Raw genomic sequence first — 14,636 nt, forward strand, 5'->3', positions numbered from 1 at the left:
CTTTATAAAGCCATCAGATCTCATGAGATTTACACTATCACAAGAACATCTTGGGAAAGACCTGCCCTCATGATTCAATAACCTCCCACTGGGTCCCTCCCACAACATGTAGGAATTCAAGATGAGATTTGGGTGGGGACACAGCCAAACCATATCAACTTCTATAGTGTCTCCTACATCATGAGGTTATGGGAAAATATGGCATAAAAGTCTGGAAAATTTGCAGACTGACAATGTGATAGAAAAGAAAATCCCATTTTCTAATAAATCCACATCAGCTGCAGAAATATGCATAAGTAACAAGGAGCTGAATGTTAATCCTTAAGATAATGGGGAAAATGTCTTCCATGTCAGAGGTCTTCATGGAGCCCCTCCCATCACAAGCCAGGAGGCTTCGGAGGAAAAAATGGTTTCATGGGCTGGGTCCAGGGTCCCCATGATGTGTGTAGCCTAGGGACTTGGTGCCCTGCATCCCAGCCACTCTAGCCATTGCTGAAAGAGACCAACGTAGAGCTTGGGCTGTGGCTGCAGATGGTGCATGCCTCAAGTCTTGGCAGCTTCCACATGATGTTGAGCCTATGAGTGCACAGAAGTTAAGAATTGGGGATTGGGAACCTCCAACCAGATTTCAGAGGATATATGAAAACTCCTGAATGCCCAGGCAGAAGTTTGCCGCAGGGTCAGGCCCCTCATAGAGAACCTCTGCTAGGGCAGTGCAGAAGGGAAATGTGGAATCAGAGTCCCCACACAGAGTTCACTACTGGGGCACCCCCTAGTGGAGATGTAAGAAGAGGGCCACCATCTTCCAGACCCTAGAATGGTAGATCCACCAAAAGCTTGCACCATTCACCTGGAAAAGCCACAAACACTCCTCACCAGCCTGTTAAAACAGCTCGGAGGGAGGCCCAAGACCATGGGAGCTCTCCTCTTTCATCAGTGTAACCTAGATGTGAGACATGGAGTCAAAGGAGATCATTTTGGAGCTTTTAAGATTTGACTAACAGCTGGATTTCAGACTTGCATGGGGCCTGTAGCCCCTTTGTTTTGGCCAATTTCTCCCATTTGGAATGGCTGTATTTACCCAATGCCTATACCCCCATTGTATCTAGGAAGTAACTAACTTGCTTTTGATTTTTCAGGCTCTTAGGCAGAAGAGATTTGCCTTGTCTCAGATGAGACTGGACTTTTAAGTTAATGCTGAAATGAGTTAAGATTTTGGGTGACTGTTGTGAAGGCATGATTGGTTTTGAAATGTGAGGACATGATATTTGGGAGGGGCCAGGAGTGGAATGATATGTTTTGGTTGTATCCCCACCCAAATCTCATCTTGAATTCCAACAAGTTGTGGGAGGGACCCAGTGGGAGGCAATTAAATCATGGAGGTAGGTCTGTCCTGTGCTGTTTTCGTGATAGTGAATAAGTCTCATGAGATCTGATGGCTTTATAGAGTTTCTCTGAACAAGCTTTCTCTTTGCCTGCTGCCATCTATGTAAGATGTGACTTGCTCCTCCTTGCCTTCCACAATGATTGTGAGGCTTCCCCAGCCACGCAGAATTGTAAATCCAATACACCCTTTTTCCTGTATAAATTACCCAGTCTCGGTTGTGTCTTTATCAGCAGCTTGAAAACAAACTAATACAGGAGTCAAAAGCAAATGTAAGGGGATAGGAGGATGAAAGGAAATCAAGAGTTCTCAGTGGGACAGTATGAAGAGAGGTTGGGACAAAAATACTCATTAAGTCAGAGTCAGGAAAAAGAAAGATCTGAAGCAGCAGCAGAGACTCTGTTGCTGGCTTTGCAGAAGCAAACAATACGTAAATTGCCTATGGGGTGGCCCATGTGGCAACAATCTGAAGGCAGCTTTTAGGAGACAAAGCAGTCTCCAGGCAACACCAAGCAAAAAACAGGACCTCAGTCTTGCATCCACAAGGAAATGAAATTCTGCAAGAACTGGTGAGCCTGTAAGAGGACCTCAAGTCTCTGATAAGATCACCGCTCCAACCAAAATCTTAACATCAGCATCTGAGACTTTAAACAGAGGCCCCAGTGAAGCTGTGCCTAGACTCCTGACACAAAGAAACTATAAGGTAATAAAGTTGCATTGTTTTAAGCCACTAACTTTGTGGTAATTTGTTACACAGCAACAGAAAACTAATACATCATGCTTACAAATCTTGCCCACGTCAAACTTTGTTTTCTCAAATGCTACACTGCCTTTTCTATATAATCTAGCAAACATGCTTCAATTTTTATGAAATCTGAACATTTCACATTTGTTACAAAAGCATTTTATCTATGAGCTTATTTGGCTAGATTCAAAATATATCTGAATGATAAATTGAATTTAAAAGCATATTTCCTTAACTTTTTGGATCATATTTTGAAAACTTATCATTTTAGAAAATATTTACTATATTATGTGCTTAGAAAAAGGCTGCATATTACCATACTTAGTTCCCTTTTCAATATGTCAATCACTAAAGTATATAAAAAAAAATCACATTGTGAAAGCATTTTCACTCACTGTGTGAACGTTTTCAAACTATGTAACATGGGGTGAAAGAAGAGATATACCAATTTCACAATCAAAATGTTATATAAGATTATATAATAAATTTTCCAAAACAACAATCTGTTTACATAGTTATATCTGTCATCTAGATACGAGCAAATTAGGGAAAAATAGTTTGGTGAGATTACTAATCCCAGTTAGGGGGCAAAATAAGCTGCCATTATGTTTTCAGAATATAACATTTTCTGTGCTTTTGTCAAGCAGGAATTTGTAATTAAGTAAATTTATAAATAAACAATCAGGATATATGTTCATATTATAGTTGCTTTATTATACAGTTCCAAATAAAGTTTGGTCTCTTATAAAGAATACAGTAAAAAAAAAAAACCACACACACACACAGAAAGAAAAAAAGAAAAAGAATCGACTTTAAATTAGCCTACCTTCCACATTCAAAGTTCCCATTTTAGATTCCAAGAAATCAAATAATGTGCTTGGTGCTGATGGCCTTGCATTTCCCAGGTCCTCTTCATCTTCAGATCTTATTCGTCCCCTGCCTTTTCCTCTACCTTTAGATGTAAAAGCAAGAAATATGTACTATATATGCAAAAACAAAAAGAATATATACTAACATATAACCAAAAATTTTAAATAGGGATTTTAATTTCTTTCCATATTTTTTGTATAGTCTACATCTTTTCAGTAATTTTTTAAAGTTTTTTAAGTAATTATATTAAGTAGCACATTTAATCCTCTAAATAAATCATCTATTCAGAAGTCTGAATTTGTTTATATAAACTATCTTCTAAGTAAAAATTATAATTTATTCTTCAACCACAGACATTTTAAAAACAATATAGGACTGGGACTTGAAAAACCACATAATAAACTTGACCATGCAATGATTAAAGAATAATACCAAGGCCGGGCGCGGTGGCTCACGCCTGTAATCCCAGCACTTTGGGAGGCTGAGATGGGCCGATCACGAGGTCAGGAGATGGAGACCATCCTGGCGAACATGGTGAAACCCCATCTCTACTAAAAATACAAAAAAATTAGCCAGGTGTGGTGGCAGGCGCCTGTAGTCCCAGCTACTCGGGAGGCTGAGGCAGGAGAATGGCATGAACCCAGGAGGTAGAGCTTGCAGTGAGCCAAGATCACGCCACTACACTCCAGCCTGGGTGACAGAGTGAGACTCCATCTAAAAAATAATAATAATAATAATATCACCAAGTAAATGTAATATTTTTGTTAATTTTTAAAAGCTTAGTCATTTACTCAGGTGGCAGAGTTCTAGAAATAATAGAACCAGTCACATATTTTCTCTGTTATTCTTAACAACCTTGTTAAATAAGTCATTGTTAGACCCACTTTGTTTTTGTTTTGTTGTTGTTGTTAGACCCATTTTGTACAAAGATGAAGACAACGAGACTGAGACTACAAATGTCTCTGTGGTTCCCAAACTGGTGTTCCTTCCACTTACCATAACGTTAAATAAAATTACAGCCCTCACAGCTAACAGCCTCTGTCAATAACAAATATTCATCTAAAAAGCAAACAATACTATCTGGCACACTGTTTAATAAATTATACCTCTCAGAGGAGGACCCATAACAGGTTTCTGTTTATTGCTTGTCAGAAGCACGTTCAATGCTGCTTCTAAGTTGTTGCCATTATCCATAAGAGCTTGCCTGGATGCTTCCTTACTGAAGCCCATTTCTGTTATGTGCTTCAGAGCTTTCTCATCAACCTGGAAGGAATAAAGAGAAAAGCTGGTTGGTAGCCCACACATAAGGCAATGCATAAACTTTTAACTATTTGCAGTCTTAACTAAAAATTACATCTCATACTTATGTAAAAATGTCATTCTAATACAACAGTCTCTTGCTGATTTTTTACAAGAGGCAAGGAAGAATCTGTATGATATGTGGGGTTGTGCCTTGAGTATTCTCTGACCTCACAAGTAACACTGCAAAAGCACAAAAAAGAAATTTTATGGTATGTTAGAGTATGGCCTTTGAAAATAATATAGACAGTGAGGAGAAAACTACCTAATGAAACTTTTCCATGGTAAAAAATGGAAATTTTTTGATACTTCTCCATACTAGAAGAGAAATGTAATTCATACAGCACCTCTCCAAAAATGTAAAGTATTGAAGCTAACAAAATGATACCCCCCAGTAGCTTTTTTTTTAAAAACTATTACTTGAGTATTCTATATTCATTAGCAATACTATCTATGATGCCTTTGACAGCTATACTCCAACAGGAAATTCTACTTTACAAATGCCAGAATCCAAATCTCTTTTAAAAATCTAGACCTGAATAGAATTCAAGAACCACTTAAGGAGTATAAACATATCCTACAAAGAAATTTCTTGAGCTAACCCCAGCTGAGAAAAACATAACTTTATATATCTAATAGTTAATAAGTTCATACATTGTTTTCCTCATTTCTTTAGTTCTTTGTCAATGATTTCTCTCAGACCTTTGAGCATATATAAGACAGTTCATTTAAAGTCTTTGTCTAGTTAAGTCCAATGCAAGAGCTATTTGAGGCACGGTTTCTATGGATTTCTCTTTTTCTTGTGAATGGGCTAAACTTTCCAGCTTCTTTGTAGGCTTTGTAATTTTTTGTTGGGAACTGGACATTTTGAATCCTGTAATTAGGTAACTGAAAGTCAGATTGTGCCTCCTCCCCAAGGATCACTACTGTTACTTGATGAAGGTTACAGTCATCAGTTTGCTTAGTGACTTTTCTGAACTTTTTTGACAAGAAATATATTCCTTCTGATGTGTGTCCACTGAAGTCTCTGTTCCATCATCTCCATTGTCAGCCAGTGACCAGCCTCTTTCTTCATCATTTACTTACCCTGGATGCTACAAGTGTTTGACTAGGATCCAGAGTTCTAAAATGGTTGCTTTGGACAGTGCTTGCCAGCTCAACAGCCGCTTCAGTAGAGAATATAGGACTTCAGTAGAGGGGCAAATTCCTTGAACTTTCTACTCCATCATCTTTATGATGTCATTTCTTTCATATGTTTTTAATCTCACAACACACCCCAATCTGCTAATGTTCTCTTGTGTTCTTTGTCAAGACATCTCCAGAGAAGTGTTCTCAATTTACTTAAGTTTAAGAGATTCTTGAGTTAGGGACCATGTATTTTTCAGCTCAGTGTATCCACTCTGTCTTGACATTTAAACCCTGATTTTATTTATTTTATTGTTAAGAATGAGATGGCCTTATGTTCAAGGAAGCGGTACCCTGCCCTTAGTGATAAACTCATTCCCCTTGATCGGTGATTGATTTAGGAATGGACATCAGACCCAGTTCTAGTCAAGGAGATATAAATGGAAATCAGTTGAAGATTTCAGAAAAGATTTTCTTCTCTGATAAGATAGACCTTCAACCAGATAAATATTCCCCTTTCTTTCCTGTCTTGAAACTCTGTGTTAAGATTTCGCACATGGAGAATCCTACCAATACAGGAGTTAAGAAGAAATTTAAGCAGATAGTGAGAATACAGAAGTCCTCGGTAAGGTTTTCCTTTTAATGAAAAGCAGCAACAAATTATTTTCCTTTCTAACAAAGAGCAGCCTGTAAAATTGAGCTGCACACATAGATGCCAGCAGTGGTGCCAAACACATTCAAGATGGTGGCTCCATCATCCCTTCTGTTTGTCAGCCATATAGCAGACAAGATGATGCCGGCTGAGAAGGAAAGTTCATTTGCATAATAACATTAGGGTGGGGAGGCCAGTCTTCCCTGGACACTATGTAAACATCATACCTGGTCGAACCAATCTGTGAGCCCTACATAAATCAGACATCACCTCCTCAAGCCAGACTATTTAATTTGGTGCATCTGCTGTTGGCCACTCTTTTCCTCTCAGAAGTTCCCTGTCTTTCACTAGGGAGAGACCTGTTTTCCTTTCTCTTTCTTTTTCTCCTATTAAACCTCCACTTCTAAACTCCCCGTGTTGTCCGTGTCCTAAGTTTTTCTGGTGCAAGATGACAAACACCGGGTATCTCCCCCAGACAATGTAGTCGCTTCATACTGAGGACCTCGTCCAAGATACCAAGGTACAACATTCATTGAAACAGTGAGTACAGAAGTGGACTCCAACTCTGTCCTTTCATTTCAGGACTCTCATCCTCCATTCTAGAACCAAATCAACCAAATACTGGGCCCCCTTCAGCCATTTAAAAACAATTAGCATGGCTTCCAGTCTGACAAGACTTGGGGGACTGGCTTGCTAGAGAGAACATGGAGAGTCTCCCAGTACCCACAGGTTGCTGGGCAGGTGGGCTATGTTTGAAACAGTTTCCTTTCCTGGAGGAATTAGCTGTCACATGGGGCTGGAAGAGGTTCTGGAGAAACTGAGGACTTCTGGCTGGGGTTACTTCCCGATGTTATCCAAAGGCTTCTGGACTCAGACCAGACTCCAACCACTGATGGGGCATTGGCGACAGGATCTCCAACTTTTCTATCATAATTTCCTCCTTTCCTGTCTATGACTGCCATAGCTCCTCTCCTCTCTGTGTATGCAGTGTGTTGGAAGTTTTACAGTTCATAGTAGTAATCTTGTTTGGCAAGATCAGGGAATGTCATAGTAACTGGGGATATAGTGCAAGGGAAGGCAGCTTTGTGATTTTCTAGGAACAGAAGGTCTCCCCATCCCCCACAGTGAGTGTCTCTCTCTACCCTTGGTCTGGAGAGCACATGGCATTTCCATGTCTCTCTCGTCCCTTGAGGAGCAAATAGCACTTCCAGATCTCTGCCCTTGGTCTGGAAAGCACATGGCATGTCAAAGTCTCTCTGCCCTTGGTCTGGAGAGCACATGGCATGTCAAGGCCAACAGTGCCACCTAGTGGAATAGGGATTCTCTCTATGAGGCACATTATCAGTTATTTGCCGAAACACTCTTCCCAATTCTCTTCCTTTTCTGTGCTTCTCTACTAGAAACCAGGCTTTATGCTGCTTCTGTGAACAGAAGCATTCTACCTTCAACGACTAGGAGTAAAATATCCTCCAAAACCAAATTTTAGTCTTTATACTGTCCCATCAGCAGGAAAACAGCAACCCAATTCCTACGTTCTTTTAAGGCACCTACTCTACCTCCAATTAGAAGGGTACTTAATTAGTAAGGGGTTTTAAGTTTAGAACTTAACTGGAAGCATTCTCTAAGGGTAAATGCTTTAGCACAGGCAATAATAGCATGATGTAGAGCTAAACCAGCACACTTCCTCCATTAAGAAGGGAAGTGCAACAGTTGCCCAAATGCCACTGTCACAGAGTCTCTCCCGAGGTCCATGAGGTCCATTTTTTTGCGGGGAGCCAGGCAGGTCACACAAGTCAAGGAATTCAAAGAGAAATCACAGGCAGAGGACTAGAGTCACATGGGTGAGCGTGACGAATCCCAATCACTTAGTTCCTCTGGTTCCATGGCTGGGGGTCACACCTGCAACCACGGGCAGCACAGGCAGTAAGGTGCTGGGACCCAGGAACTACAGGGGAAAAAAAAAATAGCAGGAGGGATGCCTTCACTGGCTTCCTCTCCACATGGATCACACCAAAAGGAAAGAGACTAAAGGACACCTTTTACTCGCATCTATTTCTAGATGGGTAACAGATCATCTTCAGCTTGTACTACTCTGGAGTGTGTTCTGAAACACAGGGACTCCTTTGATCCTAAAAATTTACAGAAAAAGCAGCTAACTTTCTTTCGCACAAGGGTATAGCTTCTTACTAGACATTTGCAGGCATCACAAAATCAACCCAGCCCTTTCAGTAGTCATATCAGGCAAGCCTAGGGAGAATGATTCTCTGAAGTTAGAGAAACAACCTGAGGGGAACAATCTGAGGAATCCCCTCATTTAGGGCTTCCTCATTACAGGACCTTAGGCAAATAAACAGAGACTTTGGCTGATTTTCTAATGACCCTGATAAATATACAGAAGCCTTTCCGAAATTTAACTCAGGTGTTTGACCTCTCATGAAGGGATGTTATACTGCTTCTAAGCCAAACCCTAACTACAGCTGAGAAACAGGCAGTTCTGCAGACAACAGAGAATTTCGGAGATGAGCAATATTTCTCCTATAATAGGCCAAAAGGGAAGAGAAAATAGGGAAGGTGAAGAAATAGGGGAAACACCATTCCCAATAGGAAGGGAAGCAAGACCTCTTGACAACCCTAATTGAAGCCCCCAGACTTTTCTATGGTGTTTTTCCTTCTTTCATGGTTTAAAATGATTCTTTTATAATGTTCATCCAAACTGGAAAAGTTAATTTCCCCAAACTTTAAAATTTGTGGCTTAGAGTTGAGCTAGAGGGAAAAAAATCCAGAAGCCTGACATGCTGGCAAAAGGGTAAAACATTTTTTTTTTAACCAATCAGGTTTTTGGCTTCTCTCTCCCTGTGCAAATCAGTAAAAGAAATAATAAGGATCACTGTTTATATTCTCTGTACATTTTAATTAATTAAAAAGGATTTATGAGGTTAGTCTTAAACTGTAGCCAATCTGGTGTGCTTTACATGTCTTTCTGTATGGATCTATCAAAAGAAAGGGTACCTTAGGCTAGGATGCCTGAGGTAGGACCCAGGACCCCACTGGCCTGCTGTTCACACTAGCCCAACAAAATGGTCAGTAACAAACTTGGCTACAAGTCTCAGTCTTGTTTCATGTCCTTGGGAACATGACCTCAAACACATGGCAATACTTTTAGTCTCCACCATTTTACAATGATGGCTGTCATCTTGTGCTAAGTCAGTTCCTAGGTGGGGGCCACAAAATCAGATAAGCCAGTTTATTGATCTGGGCGGTGCAAGCTAATCCATTAAGGGTAGGGTTTACAAAATATCTTAAGCACTGATCTTGAGAGGTTAAGAAAGGATCAAAATCTTGTAGGCTCCACCTGCATGACTCCTAAGCCACGGTTTCTAATCTTGTGGCTAGTTTACTGGTCTGGTCCCCAGGAAAGAGGAAAGTATATCTTAAAAAGGGGCTGTTATCATCTTTGTTTTGGACTATGAACTGTAAACTAGGCTCCTCCCAAAGTTGGTTCAGCCTACACCCAGGAATGGGCAAGGACAGCTTGGGTGCTGGAAACAAAACGGACTTGGTTGGGTCAGGTCTCTTTCAATATCTCAGTCACAATTTTGCAATGACAGTTTCAAAAGCTGCTTATCACCCCTTTGAAAATACCTCATATATTTGCAGTTAAATCATAAAATAACTAAGGCTTGTTGGTTTCACCTATGTTACTTTCTGTGAAATTAAAGCTGAAAATCTTACCTGCTTGGTGTCGCTAAAGTGGAGTAACAAGAGAGTTAAAGGGATTTTCTTAAGGAGCACCCAGCTTCATTAAAAGTGAATATCTAAGTTACAAGTATATTTAAAGGGCCTTTATGTTTGTCTCTTCTTGGATCTTGTTTTTCTGGAAAAATTTTTTTTTTTCTTTTCAGTTAACAGAAATAATTTTCTCCGTTTTTTTGTCTTGCTACTCAATATACACAAAAGAGGCCCCAAGATAACTTCTGGTAGCTGGGACTCCTTAGAAAAAACAGAGGAGGCACCACAGAATGAAACCCCAGGAATTAAAAGCAGATAGTTCCCTCTCAAAATCAAAGGCAAAGGCTCTGTTCTGTTTTGCATTTTGTTATCTGACAGTTTTGAGTTTTCAGGTATCAAACTACTTCACATTATGAGAGAGCTTTGGTGTGTGATAATGAGGTAGGAAATATACTCTAAAGATGGCTAATAGTAGTTCTAGAGAAATACTTAACTGTGCAAATCTGAATTAGAGAAGCATGCTCTTGGCCACCTGAAAGATACAGAAACATCCCCATCCACCACTGAGAGATGAGACTCCCATGGGGGATGGGCTGATTACAAAATAAGCTGATTAGCTTTGGGTTGCCTTGTAATGAAATGCATGGTAGAAGCACTGCACTCTTCTCCCATAGTTATCTCCCTCCTTTTGGGGATCCAAGATCCAGTATAAAATGTCACTCTTAACTTTGGGGATCTTTGCCTTCAACTATGCCTGCTTATTAGGCCCTAAAAAATTAGGCATGCTATCCTGGCCCTGTTCCTCCAAGGGCTCTACCCTGAAGCCAGTAATTCAATTAAGAAACTGGCAAATGAAAATCTTACAAGTGCTGAATCTTCTGTTTTGCTTTATATGTGTTGTTATGCAATGTCTATAAAAAGAGCTCTGACTGGCTTGAAAAATAAGCACTTAAACCAAAGTTTCTTTTTTTCCTTTTTTAAAATTATTGTAAGTTCTAGGACATGTGCAGAACGTGCAGGATTGTTTCATAGCTATACAAGTGCCATGGTGGTTCCTTGCACCCATCAACCCATCATCTACATTAGGGATTTCTCCTAATGTTGTCCCTCCCCCCACCGCCAACAGGCCCTGTGTGTGATGTTTCTCTCCCTGTGTCTATGTGTTCTCATTATTCAACTCCTACTTATGAGTGAGAACATGCGGTGTTTGGTTTTCTGATTTTGTGTTATTTTGCTGAGAATGATGGTTTCCAGCTTCATCCATGTCTCTGCAAAGGACATGAGCGCATTCTTTTTTTATGGCTGTATAGTATTCCATGGTGTATATGTGCCACATTTTCTTTATCCAGTCTATCATTGATGGACATTTGGGTTGGTTCCAAGTCTTTGCTATTGTAAACAGTGCTGCAATAAACATACGTGGTATTTCTGGTTCTAGATCCTTGAGGAATCACAAGAATGTCTTCCATAATGGTTGAAATAATTTACACTGCCATCAACAGTATAAAAGTGTTCCTATTTCTCCACATCCTCTCCAGCATCTGTTGTTTCCTGACTTTTTAATGATCGCCATTCTGACTGGTATGAGATGGTATCTCATTGTGGTTTTGATTTGCATTTCTCTAATGACCAGTGATGATCAGCTTTTTTTCATATGTTTGTTGGCCACATAAATGCCTTCTTTTGAGAAGTGTCTGTTCATATCCCTCACCCACTTTTTGATAAGATCGGTTTTTTTCCTGTAAATTTAAATTCTTTGTAGATTTTGGATATTAGCCCTTTGTCAGATACAGATTGCAAAAATTTTCTCCCATTCCATAGGTTGCCTGTTAACTCTGATGACAGTTTCTTTTGCTGTGCAGACGCTCTTTAGTTTAATTAGAACCCATTTGTCAATTTTGGCTTTTGTTGCAATTCTTTTTGGTGCTTTAGTCATGAAGTATTTGTCCATGCCTACGTCCTGAATGGTATTGTCCAGGTTTTCTTCTAGGGATTTTATGGTTGTATGTCTTACATTTAAGTCTTTAATCCATCTTGGGTTAATTTTTGTATAAGGTGTAAGGAAGGGATCCAGTTTCAGTTTTCTGCATATGGCTAGCCAGTTTTCCCAACACAATTTATTAAATAGGAAATCCTTTCCCCATTGCTTGTTTTTGTCAGGTTTGTCAAAAACCATATGGTTGCAGATGTGTGGTGTTATTTCTGAGGTCTCTGTTCTGTTCCATTTGTCTATATATCTGTTTTGGTACCAATACCATGCTGTTTGGGTTACTATAGCCTTGTAGTATAGTTTGAAGTCAGGTAGCATGATGCCTCCAGCTTTGTTCTTTTTGCTTAGGATTGTCTTTGCTACATGGGCTCCTTTTTGGTCCCACATGAAATTTAAAGTAGTTTTTTCTAATTCTGTGGAGAAAATGAATAGTAGCTTGATGGGGATAGCACTGAATCTATAAATTACTTTGGGCGGTATGGCCATTTTCACAATATTGATTCTTCCTATCCATGAGCATGGAATATTTTTCCAATTGTTTGTACCCTCTCTTATTTCCTTGAGAAGTGGTTTGTAGTCCTCCTTGAAGAGGTCCTTCACATCCCTTGTAAGTTGGATTCCTAGGTATTCTCTTTGCAGTAATTGTGAATGGCACTTCACTCATGATTTGGCTCTCTGTTTTCGTATTATTGGTGTATAGGAATGCTTGTGATTTTTGCACATTGGCTTTGTATCCTGAGAGTTTGCTAAAGTTGCTTATCGGCTTAAGGAGATTTTTGAACTGAGACAATGGGGTTTTCTAAATATATAATCATGTCATCTGCAAGCAGAGACAATTTGACTTTCTCTCTTCCTATGTGAATACCCTTTATTTCTTTCTGTTGCCTGAATGGCCTGGCCAGGACATCCAATACTATGTTGAATAGGAGTGGTGAGAGAGGGCATCCTTGTCTTGTGCTGATCTTTCCCTCTACACACTGCTTTAAATGTGTCCTAGAGATTCTGGTACGCTGTGTCTTTGTTCTCATTGGTTTCAAAGAACTTATTTACTTCTGCCTTAATTTTGTTATTTACCCAGTAGTCATTCAGGAGCAGGTTGTTCAGTTTCCAAATAATTCTGCTCTGTTTTGAGTGAGTGTCTTAATCCTGAATTTTAATTTGATTGCACTGTGGTCTGACAGACTGTTTGTTATTATTTTGGTTCTTTCACATTTGCAGAGGAGTGTTTTACTTCCAATTATGTGGTCATTTTTAGAGTTAAGTACAACGTAGTGCTGAGAAGAACGTATATGCTCTTGATTACAGGTGGAAAGTTCTGTAGATGTCTATTAGGTCTGCTTGGTCCAGAGCTGAGTTGAAGTCCTGAATATCCTTGTTAATTTTTCTGTCTCGATGATCTAATATTGAGAGTGGGATGTTAAAGTCTCCCACTATTATTGTGTGGGAATCTAAGACTCTTTGTAGGTCTCTAAGAACTTGCTTTATGAATCTGGATGCTCCTGTATTGGGTGCATATAGGTTTAGGATCATTAGCTCTTCTTGCATTGATCCTTTTACCATTACGTAATGCCCTTCTTTGTCTCTTTCAATCTTTGTTGGTTTAAAGTCTGTTTCATCAGAGACTAGGACTGCAACCTCTGCATTTTTTTGCTTTCCATTTGCTTGGTAAATATTTCTCCATCCCTGTATTTTGAGACTATGTGTGTCTTTGCATGTGAGATGGGTCTCCTGAATACAGCACACTGATGGGTCTTGACTCTTTATCCAATTTGCCAGTCTGTGCCTTTTAATTGGAGTATTTAGCCCATTTACATTTAAGGTTAATATTGTTATGTGTGAGTGTGATCCTGTCATTATGATGCTAGCTGGTCATTTTGCCCGTTAGTTGATGCAGTTTCTTCATAGTGTCGATGTTCTTTTTTTCTTTTTTTTAATTTTAAATACTCTTGCTCTGTCACCCAGGCTAGAGTGCAGTGGTGCAATCTCGGCACACTGCAAACTCCGCCTCCCGGGTTCAAGAGATTATCCTGCCTCAACCTCCCAAGTAGCTGGGATTACAGGCATGCACCACCATGCCCAGCTAGTTTTTTAGTAGAGACAGGGTTTCACCATGTTGGCCAAGCTGGTCTCAAACTCCTCAAACTTGATCCTGACCTTGTGATCCACCCCACCCAGCCAGTGTTGATGTTCTTTACAATTTGGTAAGCTTTTGCAATGGCTGGTACCAGTTGTTCCTTTCCATATATAGCACTTCCTCCAGGAGCTCTCTTTGTAAGGCAGGCCTGGTGGTGATAAAATCTCTTGGCATTTTCTTGTCTGTAAAGGATTTTATTTCTCCTTTGCTTTTGAAGCTTAGTTTGCCTGGATATGAAATCTGGATATGAAATTCTTAAAGAAAACTCTTCTTTAAGAATGTTGAAGAGTGGCCACCACTCTTCTGGCTTGTAGGGTTTCTGCAGAGAGATCTGCTGTTAGTCTCATGGGTTTCCCTTTGAGGGTAAACCAACCTTTCTCTCTGGCTTCCCTTAACATTTTTTCCTTCATTTCAACCTTGGTGAATCTGATGATTATGTGTGTTGGGACTGCTCTTCTCAAGGAGTATTTTTCTGGTGTTCTCTGTATTTTCTGAATTTGAATGTTGGCCTGTCTTGCTAGGTTGGGGAAGTTCTCCTGGATAATATCCTGAAGTGTATTTTCCAACTTGGTTCCATTCTCCCTGTCACTTTCAGGTACACTAAACATAGGTTTGGTCTTTTCACATAGTCCTTTTTTTCATTCTTTTTTCTCTAATCTTGTCTTCCTGCTTTATTTGATTAAATTGATTTTTAATCTCTGATATCCT

The 14,636-nt window shown here is 39.7% G+C and overlaps 1 protein-coding gene across 9 annotated transcripts in view; it reads right to left on the minus strand.

Annotated features, from left to right (window-relative positions):
• Nucleotides 1–14,636, minus strand: part of LOC105485571 (tudor domain containing 3) — a 198,852-nt gene that overhangs the window by 60,724 nt on the left and 123,492 nt on the right. For all 9 annotated transcript variants that reach the window (XM_011747926.3, XM_071081261.1, XM_011747924.3 and 6 more), the window contains 2 exons: nucleotides 4,106–4,262; nucleotides 2,956–3,081 (listed from right to left, as the gene is read on the minus strand). In XM_011747926.3, the coding sequence (XP_011746228.2) occupies nucleotides 2,956–3,081; nucleotides 4,106–4,262 (283 nt within the window). The remainder of the gene's footprint in view (nucleotides 1–2,955; nucleotides 3,082–4,105; nucleotides 4,263–14,636) is intronic.

Source organism: Macaca nemestrina, chromosome 16 (genome assembly GCF_043159975.1).
Source record: "Macaca nemestrina isolate mMacNem1 chromosome 16, mMacNem.hap1, whole genome shotgun sequence".
NCBI classification, from domain to species: domain Eukaryota; kingdom Metazoa; phylum Chordata; class Mammalia; order Primates; family Cercopithecidae; genus Macaca; species Macaca nemestrina.